A 27,079-nucleotide genomic window follows, 5' to 3' on the forward strand; every position below is an offset into this window, starting at 1 on the left:
CCCTCCGGTCCATAAAGAGCCCGCGTTTGGGACGCCTCGCAGGCTGAAGGGAAGCCTGGGCGTCCGCGCTCCGTCTGCCCTTTCTCCCCTCGCGGGCTTCCTCTTTCCTCACTTTCTCCCGCCACTACTCTTCCTCTTCCTTTTCCGCGAATCCAGCCCACTTCTTGTTTCAGGACCTCGGCTCGGCCCCAAGCCCCCGGGCCAGGCCGGGTCACGTGGGTCCAGGGTCACGTGCCGCTGCGGATCACGTGTCGGCCTGCATCACGCGTGAGGGGGCGCGCTGTGCTGGAAGCTGCCGCACCTGCGGGGAGCGGAGCCGCCGGCTCTCGACGCGCGCGCTCTCGCGAGACCCACGGGGTCACGTGACGCCCGGGCGCGGCGCAGCTCACGTGACAGGCGCTGCCGGCCGCGGGGTCTTCTTCGTGCCGGCGTCGCAGTGGCCGGGCTTCTTGCGTCTGGTAACGCCGCCGTCTCTCACGCCAGCCCTTGGCGCCCGCGCCCCGCCGCCGCCCCAGCGCCCGGCAGTCCGCGGCCCAACCGCCGCCCGCGCCCCCGCTCCCCTCACCGTACCCGGCCGCCTCGCGCCATGGCGGCCCCCGGCAGCGCCCGGCGACCCCTGCTGCTGCTGCTGCTGCTGCTGTTGCTGCTGCTCGGTGAGGGGGTCGAGGCGGGGCCTGGGAGCTGCGGGACTGGGCGGAGCCGAGGTCCCTGGGTCTTGAGGGCGGGGGGCTGCCGGGTCGTTGTCCCGCGGGTCGCCCCGCACCCACTGCTCCTAGTCCCGGCCGGCTCTGCCCGCGGGCGGGTGTTTCTGTCGGGGTCGTAGGGTCGGAGCAGAGCTCAATGGCAGGTGCTTGGGGGACCAGGAGGTTTCATCCCAGGACCTGGCTCCTCTAAGGTCTGTCTCACTGAACTCAGTTTTTCTGTGGTGTTGAGTGCGAAAGAGAACTTCCGATGGCTTGCTTGGCGGTCTGGTGCTTTCAGGTCGTTAAGTTTCCTGGCAAGTTGAGGCGGTGAGATCTAGACGAGGCTGCGCCGCCGAAGGTGGCAGGGACGTTTCAGCTCCCAGGCGGGTGACCTAGATCAAGCTCTTCCCAACATGGATTTCCCCCAGGACAGGGAGAAGCCGGCGCGAGCATTCCCCACCTTTGTACTTGAACCTTTCTCCTCTTTCAGCGGTGTGGAGGAGATACGGGTGTATTTATGTTATTGTGAATTCACATGTATGTTAAAATAATTTTTAAAGTTATCTTTGGGATTTCACAAGATTCCGTAGTAGGCAAGATGAGGGAAAGCTGGCGTCAGACTCACGGTGGCAGTGTTCATGTCTAGTAAGTAGTTTAAAGAGCGCCGTTCCTGTAGGCCGAAATGCGGGACCCGGGAACTCGTGGGAAGGCACCCTTCTCTTCTGTCAGTTTATAGAGCTCAGATGGGCAGTAGGTGCTCAATATTGTATTGACTGGTGAATTTCGTTCTCATTTATTCTGTCTTAATAAGAGGATGTGTGCTGTCTCTTTAAGACAGTCCGGATTGCCCCCCCCCAACACTATTCTCTCACCTCTTCCCCCCGGCCCCCCTCGACCAGTAATATGGGAAGATTATCTTAAGTGCCAGGATCTGAAAGGTGATGTAGAAGCAAGCTGGGGGAGTGTATGTGAGTTAAGTAGATACAGAAATACACTCCTGTACACATCTGCCTTGACTTCTTTAATTCCCTCAGCCCCATCCAGCTGTAAAACTGTTACTGTGAGTGAATGGACTTTGGCTTCCCTTTTTCGTTTTGCCTGTTGTGTAAAATGAATTCTTTGAACTGCCTGAATAGCCACAGAGATGAACTTACTCCAATAGTAAGCCTGAAGCCTTGCTCAGCTCCTGTGACAGGGTCAGGTGTAGTTAATGAAAGGAGTTGCAGAAACAAGTTTTGTCATGTCACAGCAACTACATTGTTCTTTGTTACAGATGCTCACAAGCCGCATGACTTTGATGTTTTGTTTCATGTTTTAAAAACTCACTTTAAGCCGGGCACAGTGGCTCACGCCTGTAATCCCAACACTTTGGGAGGCGGAGGCGGACGGATCATGAGGTCAGGAGTTCGAGAGCAGCCTGGCCAATATGGCGAAATGCGGTCTCTACAAAAATACAAAAATTAGCTGGGCATGGTGGCGCACGCCTGTAATCCCAACTACTTGGGAGGCTGAGGCAGAAGAATTGCTTGAACCCGGGAAGCAGAGGTTGCAGTGAGCCGAGATCAAGCCACTGCACTCCAGCCTGGGCAACAGAGGGAGACTCCGTCTCAAAAAAAAAAAAAAAAGTTCACTTTAAAAATGAAGAGAAAAAATCCATAACTCCCTAATATTGTGATTGGAATATTGCTTGTGTAATCAGCCTTCTAAGATCTGTTCCATTATATATTTTATGTTTACAATCTTAACTTTTTTTTTTTGAGGCGGAGTTGCTTTGTGCCCAGGCTGGAGTGCAGTGGCACAACCTCGGCTTGCTACAACCTCTGCCTCTCGGGTTCGAGCAATTCTTCTGCCTCAGCTTCCTGAGTAGCTGGGATTACAGGCACCCGCCACTATGCTGGGCTAATTTATGTATTTTTGGTAGAGACAAGGTTTCACGATGTTGGTTAGGCTGGTCTCGACCTCCTGACCTCGTGATCCGCCTCCCTCTGCTTCCCAAAGTGCTGGGAGTACGGATTTGAGCCACCGTACCTGGCCCAACTTTTTTTTTTTTTTTTTTTTGAGTCAGAGTTTTGCTCTGTCACCCAGGCTGGAGTGCAGTGGGGTGATCTCCGTTCACTGCAGCCTCCGCCTCTTGTGTTCAAGCAGTTCCCCTGCCTCAGCCTCCCTAGTAGCTGGGACTACAGGTGCGCGCCACCATGCCTGGCTAATTTTTGTAGTTTTAGTAGAGATGAGGTTTCACCATGCTGGCCAGGCTGGTCTCGAACTCCTGACCTCGTGTTCCACCTGCCTCAGACTCCCAAAGTGCTGGGATTACAGCCATGAGCCACCGTGCCTGGCCAAAATCCAACCTTTAAAAAAGGCCTTTTAACAACTTGCATTTGAAGATATTTAAAATGTTTATTTTAATGTGCGATTTCACCAAAACCATTTTCTCTTAAAAAAAAAACTCCTCAATTACTAATTTCCACTATATTAATAAGTAGGCATTGTTTAAAGCTACTGTGTTTGAATACTTAGAAAGCTCAGACAAGCATGAACTGAAACTTGTCTTGATAGATAGGATTAGCTGTGATTGCGTAATGTGACCCTTTAAACCATTGATGTCAGCAGGATGACTGCCCTACCCTTTCCACTTGAACAACTATCACTTAGGAGGTTTGAAAAATTTTATACTCGGCTGGGTGCAGTGGTTCACGCCTGTAATCTCAGCACTTTGGGAGGCCCAGGTGGGCGGATCAGCTGAAGTCAGGGGTTTGAGACCAGCCTGGCCAATGTGGTGAAACCCCGTCTCTACTAAGAATACAAAAATTAGCCAGGCGTGGCGTGGTGGCAGGTGCCTGTAATCCCAGCTACACGGGAGGCTGAGGCAGGAGAATTGCTTGAACCCGGGAGGCAGGGGTTGCAGGGAGCTGAGATTGTGCCATTGCACTCCAGCCTGGGCAACAAAATCTAAACTCAATGTCAAAAAAAAAAAGAAAGAAAGAAAAGCTGGGTGCAGTGGCTCATGCCTGTAATCCCAGCACTTTGGGAGGCTGAGGTAGGCGGAACTAGGTCAAGAGATGGAGACCATCCTGGCCAACATGGTGAAACTCCGCCTCTACTAAAAATATTTTTAAAAAGTTAGCCAGACATGGTGGCACAGGCCTGTAGTCCCAGTTACTCAGGAGGCTAAGGCAGGAGAACTGCTTGAACCCGGAAGGTGGAGGTTGCAGTGAGCCGAGATCGTGCCACTGCACTTCAGGGCGACACAGCGAGACTCCATCTCAAAAAAAGAAAGAAAAAAAATTTTTTCTACTAACTGATGTTACCTTTGATTGTGCAGGTTGTCTGTTATGCAGTGGAAAGAACAAATTTGTCAGTAGATTTGAGGTCAGCATGTCTTTGTAGCCCTGTAATTTTGAATTTGTATTACATTAGCCCCATCCCAGACAACGTTACCCTTTCTTCTCTGTACCCAAGACTTTTATTGCATGTGCTTCTACATGGTAACATCTGTTCGGCTGCACTGGGATTATTTTTGCCTGTGTATCTCCCTTCCTTAACTGACAGGTAGTAAGTGCTGAGTACATATATGAAGAAAGGATCAATTTTATAGCAGTGGCTGTTAACCAAACATATGCACAGATCCACAGGATCAGCTTTTTAGAAATATACGTACCACAGCGAGGCACAGTGGCTCATGCCTGTCATCTCAGTGCTTTGGGAGGCTAAGGCAGGAGGATTGCTTGAGATCAGCCTGGGCAACATGGTGAAACCAGTGTCTCTACAAAAAAAATTAAAAAGAAATATACGGCCAGGCGCGGTGGCTGTCACGTGTAATCCTAGCACTTTGGGAGGCCGAGGTGGGCGAATTGCCTGAGCTCAGGAGTTCGAGACCAGCCTGGGCAACATGGTGAAATCCCGTCTCTACTAAAATACAAAAAAAATTAGTCGGGCATGGTGGCATGCCCCTGTAGTCCCAGCTACTTGGGAGGCTAAGGTAGGAGAATTGCTTGAGCCCGGGAGGCGGAGGTTCCAGTGAGCGAAGATCACGCTACTGGACTCCAGCCTGGGTGACAGAGCGAGACTCTGTTTCCATTTAAAAAAAAAAAAAAATATATATATATATATATATATATTTACACACACACTCACTCTTATACCCTGCCTCTAGAGGTTGTGATTCAGTGCCTGGGATGGTATTTTTTTCCTTTAATTCTTCATAAATGATTGTGCGTCATTGGTTAAGTAGAATAAAAATCCCATATTTAAAAGAATCAAGCCAAGAAAAACTAAGATGTGATTTCTTTTTTTTTTTTTTTTTTTGAATTGTAGTTTCACTCTTGTTGCCCAGGCTGGAGTGCAATGGCGCAATCTTGGCTCACTGCAACTTCCGCCTCCCGGGTTCAAGTGATTCTCCTGCCTCAGCCTCTTGAGTACCAGGGATTACAGGCATGCGCCACCATGCCCGGCTAATTTTGTATTTTTAGTGGCGATAGGGTTTCTCCACATTTGGTCAGGCTGGTCTCAAACTCCTAACCTCAGGTGATCTGCCCACCTCGGCCTCCCAAAGTGCTGGGATTACAGGCGTGAGCCACCGCGCCCAGCCTAAGATATGATTTCTTAATAAATTTTTTTTCTTCTTTTTTTGAGACAGTCTCTTTATGTCGTCCAGTCTGGAGTGCAGTGGCACGATCTCAGCTCACTGCAACTTCCACCTCCCAGGTTCAAGTGATTCTTCTGCCTCAGCTTCCCGAGTAGCTGAGACTACAGGCGCGCGCCACCATGCCCGGCTAATTTTTGTATTTTTTTTTTTTAGTAGAGACGGGGTTTCACCATGCTAGCTAGGCTAGTCTCAAACTCCTGACCTCAGGTGATCTGCCCACCTCAGCCTCCCAAAGTGCTGGGATTACAGGCATGAGCCGCTGTGCCTGGCCTAATTTTTTAAAATGAAGTTTTTTACTCATTTCTTCAGATGGTAATCTTTAATATCAAAAGCAAGTATTTCTTAATTTTTATTTATTTTAATTCAAAAAAATTAAAAATTTTTTTTTAAGAGACAAGGTCTTGCTGTGTTGACCAGCCTGGTCTGGAACTCCTAACCTCAAGCAATTCTCTGCTTCCTCAGCCTCCAAAAGTGCTCAGGTTACAGGCATGAGCCACTGCACCCAGCCAGTGTTTCCTCATTGGAAGCCCATTCCCTCAGTCATCAAGTGCTGGAGAGACAGTATGGTTCAGAAGTGGCACGTCCTGTGAGTCAGAAGACCCCCTTCTAGATATAGGTCTGCACCGCTCACTAGCTGTGTGACCTGGGTGGGTTAGTTGACCTCTCTATGCCTTAATCTCCCTATGAAGAGTTGTCATGATAACTGGGATGTGCTTAGAGCAGCACCTGGCACAAAGTAAGTGTATTCCAAGTGCTTGTTAAATGAGATAGTTTTTGATGTTTTGTGTCAGATACTGAGGATTGAATGATGAACTTGATAGGAACCCTCTGTACCTGTGCAGATGTTTAATAACAGCTGACATCAAAGCTGGCGTCAGTGCTGGGCACCAAATGCTCAGCTGCTCCAACAGTCCCGAGGCCTTGGCACTCTCTCCTCCTGCTCGTGGGTGCAGAGACTGGGGATTGGGCTCTGCTACTGGCCATGGTTGCACAGCTAGTAAGTGCTGGAAGAACCTCCAGGAACTGAGGGCTGTGACTCAGAAGCACGCATGCTTCCCACAGCGGCACTTGTTTCAGAGAATAGAATTTCTCCCAAGTGGGAGTATTTCGAAGCCACGGTTACTCCTTTATGTGATCCCTGGAGAAGTGGTCCTGTTCGTGTCTGAGTACAGGACTGCCAGAGATAGCAGTCACCAGTAGGCCAGGGTGCCCACCTTGGAGATGCTGCCAACAGCTGTCCTGTTGGGCTGTGACACCTGTCAGGTTACTGGAAACATTGTAACTTATTTGAGGTTTTTTGTCTTTTTTTTTTTGCTAACCAATTGCCACTGTTGTGGAAGTTTTTAAAGAAACTTCTGACCATTAGCATACATACATTTTTCTCTTCAAGCTCTGTGTGCTAATGCTCTTATTTTCCTCTTTACCAAAATTGCCTTCTGAGGGTAAGTTTATTTTAATAACTCAAAATTCCTGGGACTCTCCAGAGTAATATAGGCATCTTGTGCTGCCAAAGCTTACTTTAAATTTATTTAAATGGTATTTCTTTGTTTTCCTCTGAAAGCTGAGACCTGGCCGGGCATGGTGGCTTACACCCATAATCCCAGCACTTTGTGAGGCCGAGGCAGGTGGATCACTTGAGGCGAGGAGTTGGAGACCAGCCTGGCCAACATAGCAAAACCCTGTCTACCCCATCTCTGCTAAAAATACAAAAAGTAGCCAGACATGGCGGTACAAACCTGTAGTCCCAGCTACTCAGGAGGCTGAGGCACGAGAATTGCTTGAACCTGGGAGGTGGAGGGCTACTGCACTCCAGCCTGGGCAAGAGTGAGACTCAGTCTCTAAAAAATAAAAATAAAAAAGCTGAAACCCTCAGCATATTTACTAAGTGAAAAAAAAATTGTATCATTGAAAAGTGACTTAGTTTGAAATATTTCCTAATGAAGTGCTTCGGGTCAGTAAAGTGTTTGAGGAAACTTATAAAAGGGCAGCTTAATAAAAGCCAGCCTATGGGTGCTCCCATGCGGGCATCCGGGTTGTCAGTGGTGGCTGGGAGCCCTGTGACTCCTCAGCTGAGGGCGGGGTGGGCAGTGGCCCACGCTGAGCTCCAGTCAGTGTTAAGTCTCTGGCGTCTGCTGTGTCTGCCTGTCCGCTGCTTCTGCCTTGCTGGCGTCTGCTGTAGCTTCTGTACACTCATCTGATCTCTCACAAGAGTGAGAATATTTTGTCTGTTTTTAGAAACCTTTACTATGTCAAAAATAAGTGGTAGAATCTTCTCTAGATTCTCTAGATTCATTGGAAATGCCGTTCGTATGATCCTGCCTGAGTGTTGCAGAGTGTGGCTTGAAAAACCAAGCAAAGCAGACAGTAGGTTGGAGGTTTCCTTGCACGCCCTACTTTGTTTCATTGTCATGTAGCACCTTTTCTTTTTCTTTTTTTTTTTTTTTTTTTTTTGAGACAGAGTTTTGCTCTTGTCACCCAGGGTGGAGTGCAGTGGCGTGATCTCGACTCACTGCAACCTTGGCCTCCCTGGTTCAAGTGATTCTCCTGCCTCAGCCTCCCGAGTAGCTGGGATTACAGGCGCCCGCCACCATGCCCAGATAATTTTTGTATTTTTAGTAGAGAAAGGGTTTCACCATGTTGGGTAGGCTGGTCTTGAACTCCTGACTTTGTGATCCACCCGCCTCAGCTTCCCACCAAAGTGCTGGGATTACAGGCGTGAGCCACTGTGCCTGGCAGCACCTTTTCTTTATGGACGTAGATTTTGGTATTTCCTTTACCAAAGGGAAGATAGGTGGGACTTTTGGTTATATGCTTTGCTTTAGGCTTGAAGAATAGTTGCTCTAAAGATTTTATTTTGTGAAAGACCCAAGGTTGAAATGAGTTGGATTCATTGGAATCCATTACTTTTCCAGGGAATACGATTTTAAATGAAAAGCTGAGCATCCTCTCTTTCAATTTCTGCCCTCACAGTGTGCCTGAGTTGCATTTACACTTAGAGTGACAAATGAGACCCGGGTGTGTGTGTGGTTGGAAGGCTGTGCTCACGCAGTGTGAGATCAGCCCCTGGGTGGTGAGTGCTCACTGGACTGGCATGCACGAGCTTGTAGTGGCAGAGACAAGTGAAAGCATGTTATTTCTGCACGGATCCCAGTGGTGGCGGATAGGTGTTTGGCGTTAGAACAGGCAAAAACACCTGTTTTCCAATCTGTAATGAAAGAACTGTGTAATAACGTGCAGTTTGTACAATTACCAGTGTCTCTACCATAGTGATCAGATTACATTTGTTGCCACACATCTTGATCAGGGAAGTGGAGTATGAATAAGCCAGAGAGGAAATATTTAGCAGTGACCACTGTCAAGCTGGAAAGACCTGTAGAGCTTCCATTCTGTCCCTTTGCTTCAGGATGGGGAAGGGAGGCCACTCCACCAATGTGTGGTGCTGTGAGGACTTTTCTGAAATTGGGCAAAGAGCTCAGCACTTTGAGTCCATGAGAAATAAAACTGACCAGACGTTAAGTAGCAGGTGAGGACCATAGTGAAAGATCCTGCAGACTCTCCCATGGATTTCTGCAGATGGGTGAGTTGTGCCTTCAAGGCACCACGTCTTACAGAGATCCTCTGAGAAAGGCGGAGCAGCATATGCCTAGGATGATGCAGAAATTGACATGTGCCTTCCTGATAAGTGTTCTGAAATAAAGCACTAAATAGCAGTAGACCAGATTGGCAGACTCAATCAGATGGGCTTAGAGATAACAATTCCAGAATAGTATCCGCAAGGGACAGGGCACCAGGTGAACTGGCCGCGTAATCCATGTGTCTGGTTGTTCATTGAATTTAAGAAACACAGTGGAGGCTGGGTGCAGTGGCTCACACCTATAATCCCAGCACTTTGGGAGGCCAAGGTGGGTGGATCACCTGAGGTCAGGAGTTCAAGACCAGCCTGGCCAATGTGGCAAAACCCCGTCGCTACTAAAAACAGAAATTAGCTGGGTTTGGTGGCACGTGCCTGCACTTCCAGCTACTCGGGAGGCTGAGGCAGGAGAATTGCTTGAACCTGGGAGGTGGAGGTTGCAGTGAGCTGAGATCACGCCACTGCACTCCAGCCTGGCGACAGAGTGAGACTCCGACTCAAAAAAAAAAAGAAACAGTGGAATCTTGTAATAAAAGCCATCACTGCTACAGCTGTGGAAAATGGGAATACTCGGTCATGTTTTCTGGACAGTTTTTGATGGTCTCCGTCTTCCCTGGAATTGACAGGCCTCGTGCATTGTGCGTCAGCAGCAATGTTTATGGTGAAAAATGGCAACGGGACCGCGTGCATAATGGCCAACTTCTCTGCTGCCTTCTCAGTGAACTATGATACCAAGAGTGGCCCTAAGGTAGGAAACACCAGGGCACTTCATGCTTCCCTTGTGTGTGTGGAAAGATGATTTTTAACATTTCAACCAAGTCTTTGAAAAATGGCCCCATCTGAACATGGTGCTTTTCCTATCTGCATATCTCCTTCTGGTGTTGTCAGTAACCTGTGCTGTCATGTGCCATAGCCACAGGCACAATAACAGACCTTTACATGTGCTGCACCTCACTGTTTATCATGAACATTTTTCTTTTTTTTTTTTTTTGAGACAGAGTCTCGCTCTGTCGCCCAGGCTGGAGTGCAGTGGCGCGATCTCCGCTCACTGCAAGCTCTGCCTCCCGGGTTCATGCCATTCTCCTGCCTCAGCCTCCCCAGTAGCTGGGACTACAGGCGCTCGCCACCACGCCCAGCTAATACTTTGTATTTTTAGTAGAGACGGGGTTTCACTGTGTTAGCCAGGATGGTCTCAGTCTCCTGACCTCTTTTATCAACTTAACAATAACCCACAACACTCGGACCAACTGTCTCCTGACCTCTTGATCCACCCGCCTCGGCCTCCCAAAGTGCTGGGATTACAGGTGTGAGCCATTGCACCCAGCCTATCATGAACATTTTTCTAGTTTTCTTTTTTTTTTTTGAGACGGAATCTTGCTTTGTCGCCCAGGCTGGAGTGCAGTGGTACGATCTGAGCTCACCACAACCTCCGTCTCCTGGGTTCAAGCAGTTCTCCTGCCGTAGCCTCCTGAGTAGCTGGGACTACAGGTGCCCACCACCACGCCTGGCTGATTTTTGTATTTTTGGTAGAGACGGGATTTTACCATGTTGGCCAGGCTGGTCTCAAACTCCTGACCTCAAGTGATCTGCCTGCCTTGGCCTCCCAAAGTGTTGAAATTACAGGGGTGAGCCACCGCTCACGGCTCTAGTTTTCTTCGTGATTGTCTTTTATAATCATAATGTAATACTTTATTATGTTAATTCACCATAATTTCTTACACACTCCCCTATTAGTAATTGGTAAGTTGTCTCGAATCTTTTTCATGCTCTGTGAATGTGGCTTTTTTGATTTAGAGAGTTATACTGCAAGAAATGTATATAAATGGTTGTTTGACATGCAGTGCTACAAACACTGTACCAGTTTGATTAAAATGTTCCTTAGTAGTTTTTTTGAAATGGCTTTGTGTTTCTTTGGGATGACTAAAGCCTTTTGGAATAACAAAATATTTTTAAAATCCAGGACATAGCAAGATCTTATCTCTTTAAAAAAAAAAAAGCCAGACATGGTGGAGTGTGCCTGTGGTCCCACCTACTTGGGAGGCTGAGATGGGGAGGATTGCTTGAGCTTGTGGGGTCGAGGCTGCAGTGAGCTATGATCTTGCCGCTGCACTCCAGCCTGGGTGACAGAGCAAGATCATCTCCAAAAAAAAAAATCCAGTCTCAAATTATAAATACTTGTCAAAGCCTTTTTCCTTTTTTGTGAGACAGAGTCGCACTCTGTCCCCCAGGTGGCTGGAGTACAGTGCCAAGATCTCGGCTCACTGTGTCCTCCACCTCCCAGGTTTGAGTGAGTCTCATGCCTCAGCCTCCTCAGTAGCTGGGACATCAGGTGCATGCCACCATGGCCAGCTAATTATTTGTATTTTTAGTAGAGACGGGGTTTTGCTATGTTGGCCAGGCTGGTCTTAAACTACTGGCCTCAGGTGATCTGCCCACTTTGGCCTCCCAAAGTGCTGGGATTACGGGCGTGAGCTACCGTACCTGGCCTCCAAGCACTTCTTTTTTTTTTTTTTTTTTTTTTTTTTTTTTTGAGACAGAGTTTTGCTCTTGTCACCCAGGCTGGAGTACAATGGCACAATCTTGGCTCACCACAACCTCTGCCTCTTGGGTTCAAGCGATTCTCCTGCCTCAGCCTCCCAAGTAGCTGGGATTACAGGCATTTGTGCCCAGCTAAATTTTGTGTTTTTAGCAGAGACAGGGATTCTCCATGTTGGTCAGGCTGGTCTCAAACTCCTGACCTCAGGTGATCTGCCCACCTCGGCCTCCCCAAGTGCTGGGATTACAGGCGTGCCCCAGCATACCTGGTCTCCAAGCACTTTTTATTTAATTTCTACATCACTTTTTTAATGTTTGGTTTTGGTGGTTGGATTTTTAAAATATTCTGTTATAAATTATGTTTCACAAGTGAAGTCACCTATATGCTGTTATGCACTTTGTTATTTCACAAAACATGTCTTTATCACCTTGTGTAGTTTTGTGGGTTTTTTGTGGCCCACATTAGTATACTGCTTCACTGTAGTTCATTTGACCTATCTAGTTTACTTTGATGAACATTAGGTGGTTTTCCAGTTGCTCGTTTTGCTTATACTAGTAAATTTAAACATTTCTGCTATAAACACTTTCTTTGTTTAAAGAAACATTATTTAAATGAACATTTCTATAGTAAAAAAGTAGTGATAGCTTTTCTCAAATATGTATCTCACCCTGAAACCGGTGTGAAGTGTTTCAATTTCAAGACGCTTTAAATTCTGTTATAAATTATATTAACAGAAAATGAATTTATGGGGTTGTTTTGTTTTGTTTGGAGACAGAGTCTTGCTCTATTGCCCAGGCTGGAGTGCAGTGGTGCAATCATAGTTCACTGCAGCCTCAAACCTAGGCTCAAGCAATCCTCCTGCCTCAGCCTCCTGAGTAGCTGGGACTACAGGCAGATGCCACCATGTCTGATTAGTTTATTTTGTTTTTGTAGAGATGGGGTCTTGCTATGTTGCCCAGGCTGGTCTTGAACTCCTGGGCTCAAGCAATCCCCCCACCTCAGCCTCCCATGTTAGGATTACAGGTGTGAGCCGTCATGCCCAGCTGCAAATTTTTGATTATATGAATTATTAAGCCAACTTTCTTATACCTGAAATACTTTTCAGTCTGTTACTGACATGTAATACTAACCTTTTTTTGGTTTATATTAAAAATGAGTACCTCAGTAGTGATATCTCCGTTGGAAATGGAGTATAAGTTTATATCAGACTTACAGAAAATCTCTTTCTTTGAACTTTTAATAACCTCCATCCCAATTGGGTTACATTTAATTGTGTTTATTCTAGAACATGACCTTTGACCTTCCATCAGATGCCACAGTAGTGCTCAACAGCAGCTCCTGTGGAAAAGAGAACACTTCCAACCCCAGTCTCGTGATTGCTTTTGGAAGAGGACATACACTCACTCTCAATTTCACAAGAAATGCAACACGTTACAGCGTCCAGCTCATGAGTTTTGTTTATAACTTGTCAGACACACACCTTTTCCCCAACGCAAGCTCCAAAGGTAAGAACCAAAATGGGCTGATTATGAAGTGATAGAAAATTGGGTTGGAGGATTGTCTAAAGTTACTTCTACTTAAGAATTACAGGCTGGGTATGGTGGCTCACACCTGTAATCCCAGCACTTTGGGAGGCTAAGGCAGACGGATCACTTGAGGTCAGGAGTTTGAGGCCAGCCTGGCCAACATTGTGAAACACTGTCTCTACTAAAAATACTAAAATTAGCCAGGTGTGGTGGCGGGCACCTGTAATCCCAGCTACTCGGGAGGCTGAGGCAGGAGAATCGCTTGAACCCAGGAGGCGGAGGTTGCAGTGAGCTGAAATGGTGCCACTGCACTCCAGCCTAGGCGACCAAGTGAGACTGTCTCTAAAAAATAAAAAACACGCAGCCAGGCACGGTGGCTCACGCCTGTAATTCCAGCACTTTGGGAGGCCGAGACGGGCAGATCATGAGGTCAGGAGTTCGAGACCAGCCTGACCAACATGGTGAAACCCCCTCTCTACTAAAAATACAAAAATTAGCTGGGCGTGGTGGTGTGCGCCTGTAATCCCAGCTACTCAGGAGGCTGAGGCAAGAGAATCGCCTGAACCCAGAAGGCGGAGGTTGCGGTGAGCTGAGATCACGCCACTGTGCTCCAGCCTGGACGACAGGGCAAGACTTCTTCTCAAAAAAAATAAAAAACACATAAAATAAACTAAGTGCTATAAGTAGTTTGCAATTGTGATTTTTTTTTTTTTTAAATCTAGAAATCAAGACTGTGGAATCTATAACTGACATCAGGGCTAAAATAAAAACATAAACTAAGTACTACAAGTAGTTTGCAATTGTGATTTTTTTTTTTTTTTTTAATCTAGAAATCAAGACTGTGGAATCTATAACTGACATCAGGGCAGATATAGATAAAAAATACAGATGTGTTAGTGGCACCCAGGTCCACATGAACAACGTGACTGTAACGCTCCACGATGCCACCATCCAGGCGTACCTTTCCAACAGCAGCTTCAGCAAAGGAGGTAGGACGCTGACCCTTGGCCCTCTGGTGCTAGTGGTTGGGTAGTTGGGCGGCAGTGGCTGCAGGTGACCTCACTCCTCTGTGTCCTGGCGCTGGGCTTTGCTTGGAACGCATGTGCACACAGCCAGCGACGTCTCTGCAGAACGTTCTCATCCTTCTTCCTAGGACAGGTGACTTGTAGATGAGGGTAGACACATGTTGATTAAAAAGGGTGGAAGATTGAAGCGAAATATCCCGGGACAGAGACAGATGTTGTGTGGTCTCACTCCCACGGGAGCTAAAAAAGTGGAACTCGGTGTGGGGGGTAGAGAGAATGGTGGTCACCAGGGGCTAGGGGGTGAAGTTGATCAGAAGATAGAATGCTTCAGGAAGACAGGAGGAATTAGTTGGAGAGATCTCTTTACAGCATGTGACTACAGTTAATAATGTATTCTGGCTTGAATATTGCTAAGTAGATTTTAACTCTTCTCACCATAAAAAGTAAGTGTTTGATTTTAGCTGTCACACAAGTAGATGTATTTCAAAACATCCTGACACACATGGTAAATACATGCAATTATTACTTGAAAATGTCAGAAGGGCAAAGCAGTTGAAAGCTTTGTGCTTCTACTGGGGCAGAGATGATGGGACCAGGGTCACAGATCTCTTGCAGTTTGAGCCAGTTGCCTTCTTCACACAGAGACCTAGTCTTATCTCCATCCAGCTCTGGCTGGCCAGCTTAGGGACAGGTGCAGAAAGACCAACACTGCCTCTCTGAGGAGGTCAGGGCCGCGACGATGTACCTGCTAACCCAGCCGCCGGGCTCTGGGGTCAGGCAGGGTCCAGGCCACCTCCTAGTCCTGTGATCTTGAGCAGGGTAGTTTACCTCTCATTTTCTTTGCATGTGGCATGAGATTAAAAGCCTGTCTTCGAAGGTTGTTGGAATTAAAAGAGAAATGTGTGCAAAATTTGTATCTCAGCATCTGGCACAGAGTTAAGTAGCAAGCACCTGGTAAATCCTGTTACTGTTGAGCTTCTCTCCCGAGCCTCACGGTCCACGTCATAGGTTGTTGTCATTTTGCTGAAGCGTGAGGGCCTGTGATTTGCCTTACTTAGGGTGAGCTTTCCTGGCTGCTAGAAATATATGGAGACATCACAGCCTTCTCTAATCTTGAGAGCTACTGTGGAGACCTTTGGTTTGCAACATTCCTCAGCAGTCTTGCTTAAAGGCTGAGGAGTGACTGCTGGGGGATCGTCCGTCTCACCCCTCCCCGAGGAGCAGGTATTCTTGCAGGTCGGCACCCCATGGTGCTGGGCCGGTCTTGCCCACCTCCAGTTTCCATACAGCCTATGAGCTAAGAATGGCTTTTTGATTTATAAATGTAACATACCAAAAATCAGAAAACGTATATTTCTTGACACATAAAGATTATGTAAAATTCAGTGTCCATAAATTAATTAAGTTTTCTTGGAACACAGCCACATTCATTTATTTACACATTATCTGTGGCTACTTTTGTATTAACAGTGGCAGGGCTGTGTTGTCTTGACAGAGAGCCACAGCCCACAAAGTCTAAAATATTTACCGTCTGTAGCTTTGCAGCAGACTTTGCCTCCCCTGGTGAGTAGGTGAAAAGGAGCCCAACTTGGAAACCCCGGGTGTGACTGGGACTTGATGGGGCCATGTGGGCTGCCATAGGGGAGGCTTGGAAGGAAACACACTTAGGAGCTGGGTCCTCTGTAGGTGCTGCTGCCTTTAATCCTTAACACAAGGCCCCGGGGGCCATGGTGACAGCCCCTTTCCTGGTGCAGCCTCTGTTCACATGGAGCCTGGAGTCGTGTCTGCTTCATCAGGAAGAGCGGGCTACAGTCCTCTCACATGGGCTGCGTGTGTCTGAGGACGGCCGTCTGGCAGCCTGTCCAGGTCACGGGCTGCGTGTGTCTGAGGACAGCCGCCTGGCAGCCTGTCTAGGTGTGTTCATGCTCTCAGACACACCTCAGCCAGAGCTAAAGATGACTTCAGCTAGGGGCAGCGCTCCCTACCGAGTGGGAGTTAGAGTAACACATGGGGGGTAGTGTTCACGGTTATCGATTTCCAAATTATCTGGGCTTCACACCTAGCTGGCTACCTCTAGGCTGCATCAGTGTGGCTTGAAGAGGAAAAGGAAAGGCACGCACTGTCTGTCAGAGCTTGGGAAATGAGAGAGAATTGGATGCTGACCTTGGCCGGGGACTCCCTACTGGCCAGGCCTGGACACGGTTGCAGAACGTGTCTCGTCCCCATGTGGCTCTGTGACCGAGGGGTGCGCGTGGCATGACTGCTTACTCACTCCTGCCTGGAAGTGAGGGGCTGCTAGGTGGAGGTCAGCAAGGATGTTGAGCGCCCTGAGACGGGTGGCAGGATTCTCTAGATGAAAAACAAGGTTTCACAGGTCTGGAGAAGCTTGCTAGGTTCTTTTGAGAAACCTGTTTCTTCAGGTTAATAATTACTTCTAAGATAGACTGTTTTTTTAGAGCAGTCTTAGGTTTCCGTGTATTCTTTGCCGCTGCGCATGCACAGCCTCCCTCTGTGTCCAGATCCCGGACGTTGGTTCCTTTTTTAATGGAGAACACGCATGTGATTCCAAGTGGAAAAAGGCCCGACAGCCCAGCCCTGGCCACTTGCCCCTCCTGGAGGCAGCCAGTGTGGAGATGCCAGTGTGCCTGGGGCGTGGCCTCCTGGAGGGAGCCATTGTGGAAATGCCTGCGTGCCTGGGGCGTGGCCTCCTGGAGGCAGCCAATGTGGAGAGGCCGGTGTACCTGGGGCGGGGCCTCCTGGAGTCAGCCAGTGTGGAGAGGCCGGCGTGCCTGGGGCGTGGCCTCCTGGAGGCAGCCAGTATGGAGAGGCCCACGTGCCTGGGGCGTGGCCTCCTGGAGGGAACCAGTGTGGAGAGGCCGGCATTCCTGGGGCGGGGCCTCCTGGAGTCAGCCAGTGTGGAGAGGCCGGCGTGCCTGGGGCGGGGCGTCCTGGAGGCTGGGCTTCCTGCCTGGGTGGCGCTTCACCAGAAAGCCTCATGTATCTTGTCTTTTTTTTTTTTTTTTTTTTTTTTTTTGAGACAGAGTCTTGCTCTGTTGCCCAGGCTGGAGTGCAGTGGCGCCATCTGGGCTCACTGCAATCTCTGCCTCACGGGTTCAAGCGATTCTCCTCCCTCAGCCTCCTGAGTAGCTGGGATTACAAGTGCCCATCACCACGTCTGGTTAATTTTTGTATTTTTAGTAGAGGGGGGCATTTCACCAGGTTGGCCAGGCTGGTGTTGAGCTCCTGACCTCCCAAAGTGCTGGAATTATAGGTGTGAGCCACCGTGCCCGGCCCATCTTGCCTTTCAATACATCATCTTATCTAAAAAAGTTCGGGGACCTCATAGATTTTATTTTAAAAGGAAATGAAGCACAAGCCAACTTTGAATGGACTTTCCTGTTGGTTTTGTACCTTCCTTCCTGAGCATCTTCAAAGTAGGACACATGTGGCTGGGCGCGGTGGCTCAGTCCTGTAATCCCAGCACTTTGGGAAGTCAAGGTGGGTGGATCACCTCAGGTCAGGAATTCGAGACCAGCCTGGCCAACATGGCAAAAACCCGTCTCTACTAAAAATATAAAAATTAGCCGGGCGTGGTGGCAGGTGCCTGTAGTCCCACCTACTCAGGAGGCTGAGGCAGGAGAATCGCTTGAACCCGAGAGGTGGAGGTTGCAGTGAGCCAAGATCATGCCACTGCACTCCAGCCTGGGTGACAGAGCAAGATTCCATCTCAAAAACAAAATAGGGCAGATGACTGTCACTCCAGAGGGTCTGAGTGTAGCTCTGCCTGAGGCTGGAGTCAGCCAGGTATCCATCCAAACCGGATTTCCAGCCCAGGCCCATATGGGGTTAGCAGATCTATGGTGAGGCTCAGCCAGGCTTTTGGGTTTATGAGTTCACCTGGAGGAGTGGGGTGTCTTCGTCTTTTATCCTCAGGGTCTGATAGGTGCACGCTTGTTGAATGAATCAGAGGATTGCCTGACTCCTGTTAGGAGTTGGAAATGGAGGTCACCATATCTCATCTCTCACCCAATTTGGCATAATTTTTTTTTTTTTTTTTTTTTGAGACGGAGTCTCGCTCTGTCACCCAGGCTGGAGTGCAGTGGCGTGATTGACTCACTGCAAGCTCCGCCTCCCAGGTTCACGCCATTCTCCTGCCTCAGCCTCCCGAGTAGGTGGGACTACAGACACCCGTCACCACGCCTGGCTAATTTTTTGTATTTTTAGTAGAGACAGGGTTTCACTGTGTTAGCCAGGATGGTCTTGATCTCCTGACCTTGTGATCCACCCGCCTCGGCCTCCCAAAGTGCTGGGATTACAGGCATGAGCCACCATGCCCAGCCGCAGCATTTTTTTTTTTTTTCCTAGGAACACAGTCTGACTCCTAGCTTAAATGGAAGGAATCGATGGTAAAACATTGGAGATGGAGGGTGCAGTGAGCTGAGATGGCGCCACTGCACTCTAGCCTGGGTGGCAGAGGAAGTGAGACTCTGTCTCAAAAAAAAAAAGAAAAAAGAAAAAAAATACCTACCATCAGAAAGGTGGAGAGGATGAGAGTCCCTCAGGACAGGTGAAAGGGACAGGAGAAGGTCAGAGGCCTGACACACCCAACATTGTCACAAAAGACTGTAAGAGAGGCTGTGGGAGCTGTGAGCCGGAAACCTGCATGCAAACCAATCTCATCCTCACAGACACCTTTGAGGGTCTGAATTGCAGCCTGCAGGTTGATGTGAGTATCTGCTGTTGCCGGGAGAGGAGGAGGGGCCTTCAGAGCACATGAGCTTTGGAAAGGCCCGGCTGTGTGCTGCTCTCCGGAGGGGGCTGGAGGAGGTGTGACAGTGGACCCTCAGGTCTCCCCAGAGGCTCCTGTGCCACCATCTCCCCCCGGGCAGCTCAGGGCACTCTCCAGTGTGTTCCATGATGAGCTCTCCATCAGTGTCCTCCGCCCTCAGCAGGAAGGACTTTGGGATTTAGTACGCGTTCAGGGAAGGAGAGTGTGGGTTTGCGTTTGTAATTCAGGTAGAAGGAAGAGGGCATTTTATCCACACTTATTTCTCAAGTTCCAATTTTTTAAACTGGTGGTTAGACCTGATGATGTTTTATTTTTGTTTCCGACTTCTTGTGACCACTCTACAGAAACAAGGTGAGAAATGAATGTGCCACGTGGATCACAGGTGAAAAATAATTGTCAAAGCAGTGTAGGTTACACTTTTTCTGTGTGTCGTGTGGCCATCTAGACTAGAATTTGGACAAGACTGGCCGGTTTTGATTGGGTTTTGCACATTTAACTTGCCTGTTTAACCGTGTTCTGTAACATTTTATAAAGGAACTGTGAAGCTGCTCTTTTTTTTTTTTTTTTTTTTTTTTGAGACAGGGTCTCCCGGGCTGGAGTGCAGTGGCACAATAACTGCTCACTGCAGCCTCAGCCTCCCAGGCTCCAGTGACCCTCCCGAGTCAGCCTTCTGAGTAGCTAGGACTAAGGCGCATGCTACCATGCCTGGCTCATTTTTTAAAAAAAACTTTGTGGAGATGGGGTCTGCCTGTGTTGCCCAGGCTGGCCTTGAACTCCTGGGCTCAAGCAGTCCTCCTTCCTTGGCCTCTCAAAGCCCTGGAATTACAGGCATGAGCCACTGCGCCCAGCAAGTGAAGCTGTTTTGGAAAGGACTGGTCAACCTGCAGCTTAGCCAAGGGCAGTGAGCAAGGGTCCCTGAGCACATCCCAGGTTGGGACGGCTCCCAGTGGCCGTCAGTGCCTCTCACTTCAGAGCTTGGTGTGGTTACTGCAGCTCTTCTCTGCCATCTTGTGCTCTGTCCAGAAGGGGCTTTTACACCGGGGAGTGGGGGGACTCCTGTGTGTGTCTCAGAACCCGTTGGGGTACGGTCATAGGCGACATTTCCTGTCTCTTTCCTCCGCTGAGTAGATGGGATGTGAAGGTGGGAATTGGACACTAAATGTTGAGATGGAAGCGGAAGCAGCAAGTGACTGATGGAGTTATGAGTGGCAGATTCCCTGCAGGGTTGCCCACCCTGGATATGTGGGGCTCACGTGTGGTGACTCAGCCTAGCAGAGATGTGGAAAGGATCGAATTGGGTAGAAATTATATAAATATCATTCTTGAGTATCCACAGAAACAAGGTGGTAAAAGAAAGAACCTGATTTCGAGGTTGATGGTGTGTTGGTGAGAGTGCTGACCACAGAAGACTCGGTAGAGCTCTACCTAGGGTTCAGTCTGCCTTGACTTTGAGTAGAAATTTGTGTTTTGAACATCTTGGTGGGTGAATTGCTGAGGGACAGAGTCACATTCAGACTGCTGGGCATTCCCCAGGGGTGCCATGTGCCCCCCCACTCCCACGGATTCCCTGAACTGTGCCCTCTTGTCTGGGGATTTCAGACACACCCACACCCACTGCCTTCTCCCTTGTGAGGATGCTTGCCCATCCCCCACAGCCCCCTCCCCAAATGAAGACCCAACACAGCTGGCTAGCCTTGCCCGCCTTTGAGTCTCTGCTCACACGGGGGGTCCTCATGGAGACTGCCTGACCCCTGGCCTGCCAGAGGGCCTCCTTGGCTGCTCTGCATCCCCCCTGGCCGGTCTGTGTGTGCTGCAGACTCTGCTTTCCTCTGGGTAGTGTTTCCAGCATGATCCTGGCGCTCACCCGACAGCTCAGGGAGCAGTTTCTGAGTCGTCACCGTTTCCCAGGGGGTGAGGTGGCCGGCCACGCAGCACAGCTTCCTGCATCCACTCCTTTGTGACAGCGTTCAAGGCTTTCTCTCCCTCACTTTAGGAAGAGGGTGGCACAGTGGCCCCTGTCCAACCACAGGGCTTGGGGTGTGGTGGGCAGTGCCTGCTGCCCAGGCAGAACCGTCCTGGGCAGTGGGAGGTGGAGGCTGAGGGTGCCCCACGGGCCTGTGCCCACCACCCTGAGCCGTCTGCCCTCTGCAGGACCCAGCTCTGTCCTGTGTGTCTAGAAAGGCATTAGCGAGAGCCACTTCGGGAGACTGAGAAAATAGTCACCAAGGACGCCAGAGTCCACAGACGTAGTTTTGTTTCTGAGTTTGGATCTTACTGTAACTGCTGATGGTTATGAGAAACCCAGACCTGAATCTCCCTCCACTACACCTGCAGAGACACGCTGTGAGCAAGACAGGCCTTCCCCAACCACAGCGCCCCCTGCGCCACCCAGCCCCTCGCCCTCACCCGTGCCCGAGAGCCCCTCTGTGGACAAGTACAACGTGAGCGGCACCAATGGGACCTGCCTGCTGGCCAGCATGGGGCTGCAGCTGAACCTCACCTACGAGAGGAAGGACAACACGGTACGGCTGGGGCCTCACCTGGGAGAGGGGCACGGCACGGTAGAGCTGGGGCCTCTGCTCCCCGTGCACTGAGAACACGCATCTCTGCACGTCATGCTGTTAAGTCAGGATGGGAGCTCAGCTTGCAGGACGTGACCCTGTAGGACAAGAGCTGGCATCTGTGTCAGTGAGTCCGTTTTGTAGGATCACAGCCGTCCTGCTGGTTCCATCATCCAAGGCTGGTGTCCCAGCATGGCCTATTGGGCAGTGTGGCCCACGGAGCCTAAAACTTGGCCCTGATAGAACCTAAGTTTTCTTTACATATTTATCATGGAAACATTTAAATGTTACATTTTTATAGTTTTCTTTTGAAATAGTTTTTCTCCCCTAATAGTGACAGGCTGTGGGGTTGTGGGGGTCGACTTGAGTGCCGTGGGGTGAGTTTACAGGGCTGACCGCTGCAGGGGGAGGTGGTGCTGCTGGGTGCCCTCCACGCGGGGACGCTGCGCTCCAAGAGCAGCTGTCACGGGCTCAGGGAGAGTCATCTTGGGATCCCGAAATCTGCACTAGTATGGTCTTCCGGTGTTTTCCTTCTGGTTTTGGTTAAAACAAATGTGGCCTTGAATTCACGGTTTCAGGACTCTTTTTGTCTTTTCGAGAGTGTGGGGAACCTGAGCTAGGGTGGTGACTTGCTTGCTTGTCTGATGCAGACGGTGACAAGGCTTCTCAATATCAACCCCAACAAGACCTCGGCCAGCGGGAGCTGCGGCGCCCACCTGGTGACTCTGGAGCTGCACAGCGAGGGCATCACCGTCCTGCTCTTCCAGTTCGGGATGGTGAGGCTGGGGCGGCGCCTCTCTGAGGGCGCCCACTGTGTCTCCACCACGTCTTTTTGTGCCCTGGGTCTGCTCATGGGAGGCAGCGTTAGGAAGGAGGCTGCCTCACTTTTTTCTGCCTTCCCTTTATCCTGGGCTTTTTAGTTCCTTGGTTCCCCTCTCCCTTTTCCATTCCATTCACAGATGCGGCAGATGATGTGGGTGGGGCTGCCGTGCCACAGTTGGAGTGGCTGCAGGGGAGGGATGCAGGAGGAGGGTCTGCTGCTGTGAGGCCGCACGGCCTTCTGGCTTCAGATGCTGCTGCCCTGTGGCTCCGTGGTGGCATTTCTGCCTGGGAGGACTCCTGTGCAGTTAGCAATATAAGACATGAAGCATATAATTGTCACTTGTCAATCTTTTTAAATCGCTGTGCAAATGAATTAACAGTTCAGTTTCTTATAATTTTAGCTTTCCAAATCATGCTTTCCTGTGTCATGATAGCTCCTGCAGTCCCCGTTTTCCAGAGACTCTGACTCTCTCAAGAGGTCTGGAAGGACCAGCCTGGGCAGCACAGGGAGGCTCCGTTTCTGCAGATAATAAAACGAGTTAGCTGGGCGTAGTGGCGCACACCTGTGGTCCCAGCTACTTGGGAGGCTGAGGTGGGAGGATCGCTTGAGCCCAGGAGTTGAGGTTGCAATGAGCCGTGATCACTCCACTGCACTCCAGCCTGGGTGACAGAGCAAGACTCTCAGAGAAAGGTCTGGAAGGAACTAACTAAAATTTTTATTCCCCAGAGATACACAATGCCTTTTATAGACAAGATATTTTGCAGTTTTGTTCTAATACTAGAAATGTAGGAAGTCAGGTTTATTACCAAATGACTGTTCAAGTTTGATGATAAATGTGTGAATCCACCAAGTGGTTAAAGATCATCTTTCTATGAATCTGCTCAGTGATTAAAGATCATTTTTCTTTTTAAGAATGCAAGTTCTAGCCGGTTTTTCCTACAAGGAATCCAGTTGAATACAACTCTTCCCGACGCCAGAGGTGAGAACCCACAATCTCTGCGAGCCCCCGCCCCCCAGGGTACTCTGGAGTCATTGGACTTCTCTGTGTGTTGCAGACCCTGCCTTTAAAGCTGCCAACGGCTCCCTGAGAGCGCTGCAGGCCGCCGTCGGCAATTCCTACAAGTGCAACGCCGAGGAGCATGTCCGCGTCACGAAGGCGTTTTCAGTCAATATATTCAAAGTGTGGGTCCAGGCTTTCAAGGTGGAAGGTGGCCAGTTTGGCTCTGGTGAGTGTCACCGAGGGCAGCTGTCGCGGGGTGTGGAGGATGTGCTTCAGACTCTGCCTGTGGACATTTAGTCGCTTCTGTGTGGGCTGGGGCGACGCCCCTGTTCCTCTGCAAGGAGCTGTTTCTTCTTCCCGGTCTGAGATTCTGGAGGAAACTCCCCCTGCTTTAGAGAGGCCCAGCGTGTCTCTCAGCTGGGAGCCTCTGGTACCATTTGAGAGTAAGGGAATCATTTTAAGAAACAGTGGTGGCGCTTCTCCCATGAAAGTTGAATACAACACTGTCATCTGATGTGCCCAGAGGCCCTGGACGCAGCACAGCTGTCCGGCCACAGCCCCTGATTCCAGACGGGAGAAACGTGTGTGGTTTCCTCGCCGTGCAGAGAGCACCAGTCTCTGCAGCAGCTTCCCCAAGTGACAATTCCAGCTAGACCTGGAACCTTCCACCAGGGTTCCTCTTTGCCTTTTGGCTGATGTGGGGGAGTGGTGGGGAGAGAGGCCTGTTTGCAGGCCCCTGTGTGAGTGGAGCCCTGACGCCATCCGTCTGTCTTGGCAGTGGAGGAGTGTCTGCTGGACGAGAACAACATGCTGATCCCCATCGCTGTGGGTGGTGCCCTGGCGGGGCTGGTCCTCATCGTCCTCATCGCCTACCTCGTCGGCAGGAAGAGGAGTCACGCCGGCTACCAGACGATCTAGCCTGGTGCGCGCAGGCACAGCAGCTGCAGGGGCCTCTGTTCCTTTCCCTGGGCTTAGGGTCCTGTCGAGGGGGAGGCACACTTTCTGGCAAACATTTCTCAAATCTGCTTCATCCAATGTGAAGTTCATCTTGCAGCATTTACTATGCACAACAGAGTAACTATTGAAATGACGGTGTTAATTTTGCTAACTGGGTTAAATATTTTGCTAACTGGTTAAACATTAATATTTACCAAAGTAGAATTTTGAGGGTGGGGGTGCTGCTCTCTCTGAGGGGGTGGGGGTGCCGCTCTAAATTGGCTCCACTGTCATTTGACTTTAGGGTTCTGGTGTTTGGTTTCTTCATTCTTTACTGCACTCAGATTTAAGCCTTACAAAGGGAAAGCCTCCGGCCGTCACACGTAGGACGCATGAAGGTCACTTGTCGTGAGGCTGACATGCTCACACATTACAACAGTAGAGAGGGAAAATCCTAAGACAGAGGAACTCCAGAGATGAGTGTCTGGAGCGCTTCAGTTCAGCTTTAAAGGCCAGGACAGGCCTGGCCACACGCAGCTGGTGGCCTCGCTCCAGTGGCGGCACGTCCTTGGGCGTCTCTAATGCTCTGCAGCTCAAGGGCTGGCACTTTTTTAAATATAAAAATGGGTGTTATTTTTATTTTTTTTTGTAAAGTGATTTTTGGTCTTCTGTTGACATTCGGGGTGATCCTGTTCTGCGCTGTGTACAATGTGAGATAGGTGCGTTCTCCTGATATTTCGCCGTGGCTTGGGGATTGTACACAGGACCAGCTCACGTAATGCATTGCCTGTAACAATGTAATAAATAAAAAGCCTCTTTCTTTTTTGTGTGGGCCTTGTCCTTTTGTCAGCTAAAATGGGAGCTCGTGAGAGAAGGACGTCAGGGAAACGGGGTTGAGGGTGGTCTCGGTGCAGAGAGAAGGGTGTCAGGGAAACGGGGGGTGAGGGTGGTCTTGGTGCCAGACGTAGGGAATGGTGTTGGAGTGGCCCGAGTGCCTGGCACGGTTGTCTGGTTCATTCATGTAACATGATAATTTTTAAATCATTAAAAAAATGATCTTTCATACATAGATACCATGGAATACTATGCAGCCATAAAGAGGTAAGAAATCTTGTTCCCTGCAGGGACATGGATAGAGCTGGAAGCCATTATCCTCAGCAAACTAACACAGGAACAGAAAACCAACCACCACTTGTTCTCACTTGTAAGTGGGCGCTTCTGATGCGAACACATGGACACAAGGAGGGGAACACCACACACTGGGGCCTGTTGGGGTCGGGGCAGGGAGAGCATCAGGAAGAATAGCTAAGGGATGCTGGCTTCATACCTAGGTGACAGGATGGTCTGTGCAGCAAATCACCATGGCACACGTTTACCTGTGCAACAGACCTGTACACCCTCCACCTGTACCCAGAACTTAAAAGTTGAAGGGAAAAAATAATTACCTTTCTAAGGAGAGACCTTTCTGCACCTACTGTGTGCAGAAGCCTCACAAACTGCACGCTCTGCAATGGAATATTTACACTGCCGTTGGTAAGACCTCAGTGACCACTCACTATGTTAATGTCCAGTCAACTGAGAAACTGATCACAGACTCACAGGTGTTGGCATACTTTATTAGATACAAACCCACACTCACATTTTATATATTATTGATATCTCAGGTAAAAAGTTTTCTTTAAAAAGTATGACTTCATAGCTAATCATCAAAAGCTGGTAGAATGACCTGATTTTAAACTGCTCTCAAAAAATTCACAACTAAAGTGTAGTGATGTCAAGTATTTACAACACTAAAAAGGAAAGCAGTGAAAGTTGGTCCAGTGTCAACTCTGGAAAGGGGCATCGTCAGTGCAGAGACGAGCAATGCAGGGGACAGGCACGCTCACCCCTGTGCCAGCAGCCGGGCCCTGCAGCTCTCGCGGAGCTTGGCGACGGTGGCCATGGATAAGCTTCCAGGTTCTGAAAATATTTTCTGGAAGGCAAACAATTAGTTTAAAAACAAACCCAACAACACATTTCTACCTTAGCTCTCCCAGACTGGCAGGCAGACAGACGGGCCTCGTGTGAGGTGAGGGAGGAGCGTCCACATCCAAGGGGTTCTGGGGTGACCCACAGATTGTCACCATCTCACTCCTGCCCTGGGGCCTAGGACCGCAGCTCTGCTGCTCGAAAATATTAAATGAATCAAACAGTTGAAGAAAAGACCATCCGCTTCCTTTAGACTTTTTTTTTTTTTTTTTTTTTTTTTTTGGAGACAGAGTCTTGCTCTGTTGCCCAGGCTGGAGTGCAGTGGCACGATCTCGGCTCACTGCAACCTCCACCTCCCAGGTTCAACTGATTCTCGTGCCTCAGGCTCCTGAGTAACTGGGACTACATAAGCGTGAGCCACCACACCTGGCTAATTTTTGTATTTTTTAGTAGAGACGGGGTTTCACCGTGTTGGCTAGGCTGGTCTTGAACTCCCGACCTCAGGTGATCCACACGCCTTGGCCTCCCAAAGTGCTGGGACTGCAGGCGTGAGCCACCGTGTCCAGCCAACATGGTCTTCTCTTTGATGAAGCCCCGGCTGCTGAAATACCGCCCACATTTGCCATGCTGCACCCAGAGTGGCCCCGAGCCTCCACTCCCTCTTAGGAAACTACTGACTCCCAGGCCTGAGCCGCTCCTGGCGTCTCAGCTTCCTCAGAAGGCCTGTCGGGTGCAGCTCCCACAACGCCCTCATGAGGGCCTGAGTCTACAGGGCCTGCGCCAGGTCCAGGACCTAGTGGGGAGGCCGGGGCTCGGGAAGCCACACTTCTGGCACCACACATAGCAGATGAGTACAGCCGTTAGGACCAGGAGCAGCGTCCGCAGTGCCAGGGCCAAGACAGGGCCGCCATAGACAGGAAAGCCCTCGGAGGCCAGGCACAGGGGGCAGATGCAGG

The 27,079-nt window shown here is 49.7% G+C and overlaps 2 protein-coding genes across 4 annotated transcripts in view; one reads left to right on the top strand and one right to left on the bottom strand.

Moving 5' to 3' along the window:
- Window positions 1-234: 234 nt before the first annotated feature.
- LAMP1 (lysosomal associated membrane protein 1) lies at window positions 235-24,980 on the top strand. Its single transcript, XM_024230776.3, has 9 exons — window positions 235-653; window positions 9,586-9,707; window positions 12,781-13,000; window positions 13,852-14,010; window positions 21,170-21,357; window positions 22,047-22,172; window positions 23,132-23,198; window positions 23,275-23,445; window positions 23,998-24,980. The coding sequence occupies exons 1-9, from the start codon at window positions 587-589 to the stop codon at window positions 24,135-24,137; spliced, it is 1,260 nt and encodes a 419-aa protein (XP_024086544.2). The 5' UTR covers window positions 235-586; the 3' UTR covers window positions 24,138-24,980.
- The window catches only part of GRTP1 (growth hormone regulated TBC protein 1), a 41,518-nt gene continuing 38,920 nt past the window's right edge, over window positions 24,482-27,079 (bottom strand). For all 3 annotated transcript variants that reach the window (XM_024230778.3, XM_024230779.3, XM_054529298.2), the window contains one exon: window positions 24,482-26,127. In XM_024230778.3, coding sequence (XP_024086546.2) covers window positions 26,038-26,127 — 90 coding nt within the window. In that variant the 3' untranslated portion in view covers window positions 24,482-26,037. The remainder of the gene's footprint in view (window positions 26,128-27,079) is intronic.

Source organism: Pongo abelii, chromosome 14, assembly GCF_028885655.2.
Source record: "Pongo abelii isolate AG06213 chromosome 14, NHGRI_mPonAbe1-v2.0_pri, whole genome shotgun sequence".
Taxonomy (NCBI): Eukaryota; Metazoa; Chordata; class Mammalia; order Primates; family Hominidae; genus Pongo; species Pongo abelii.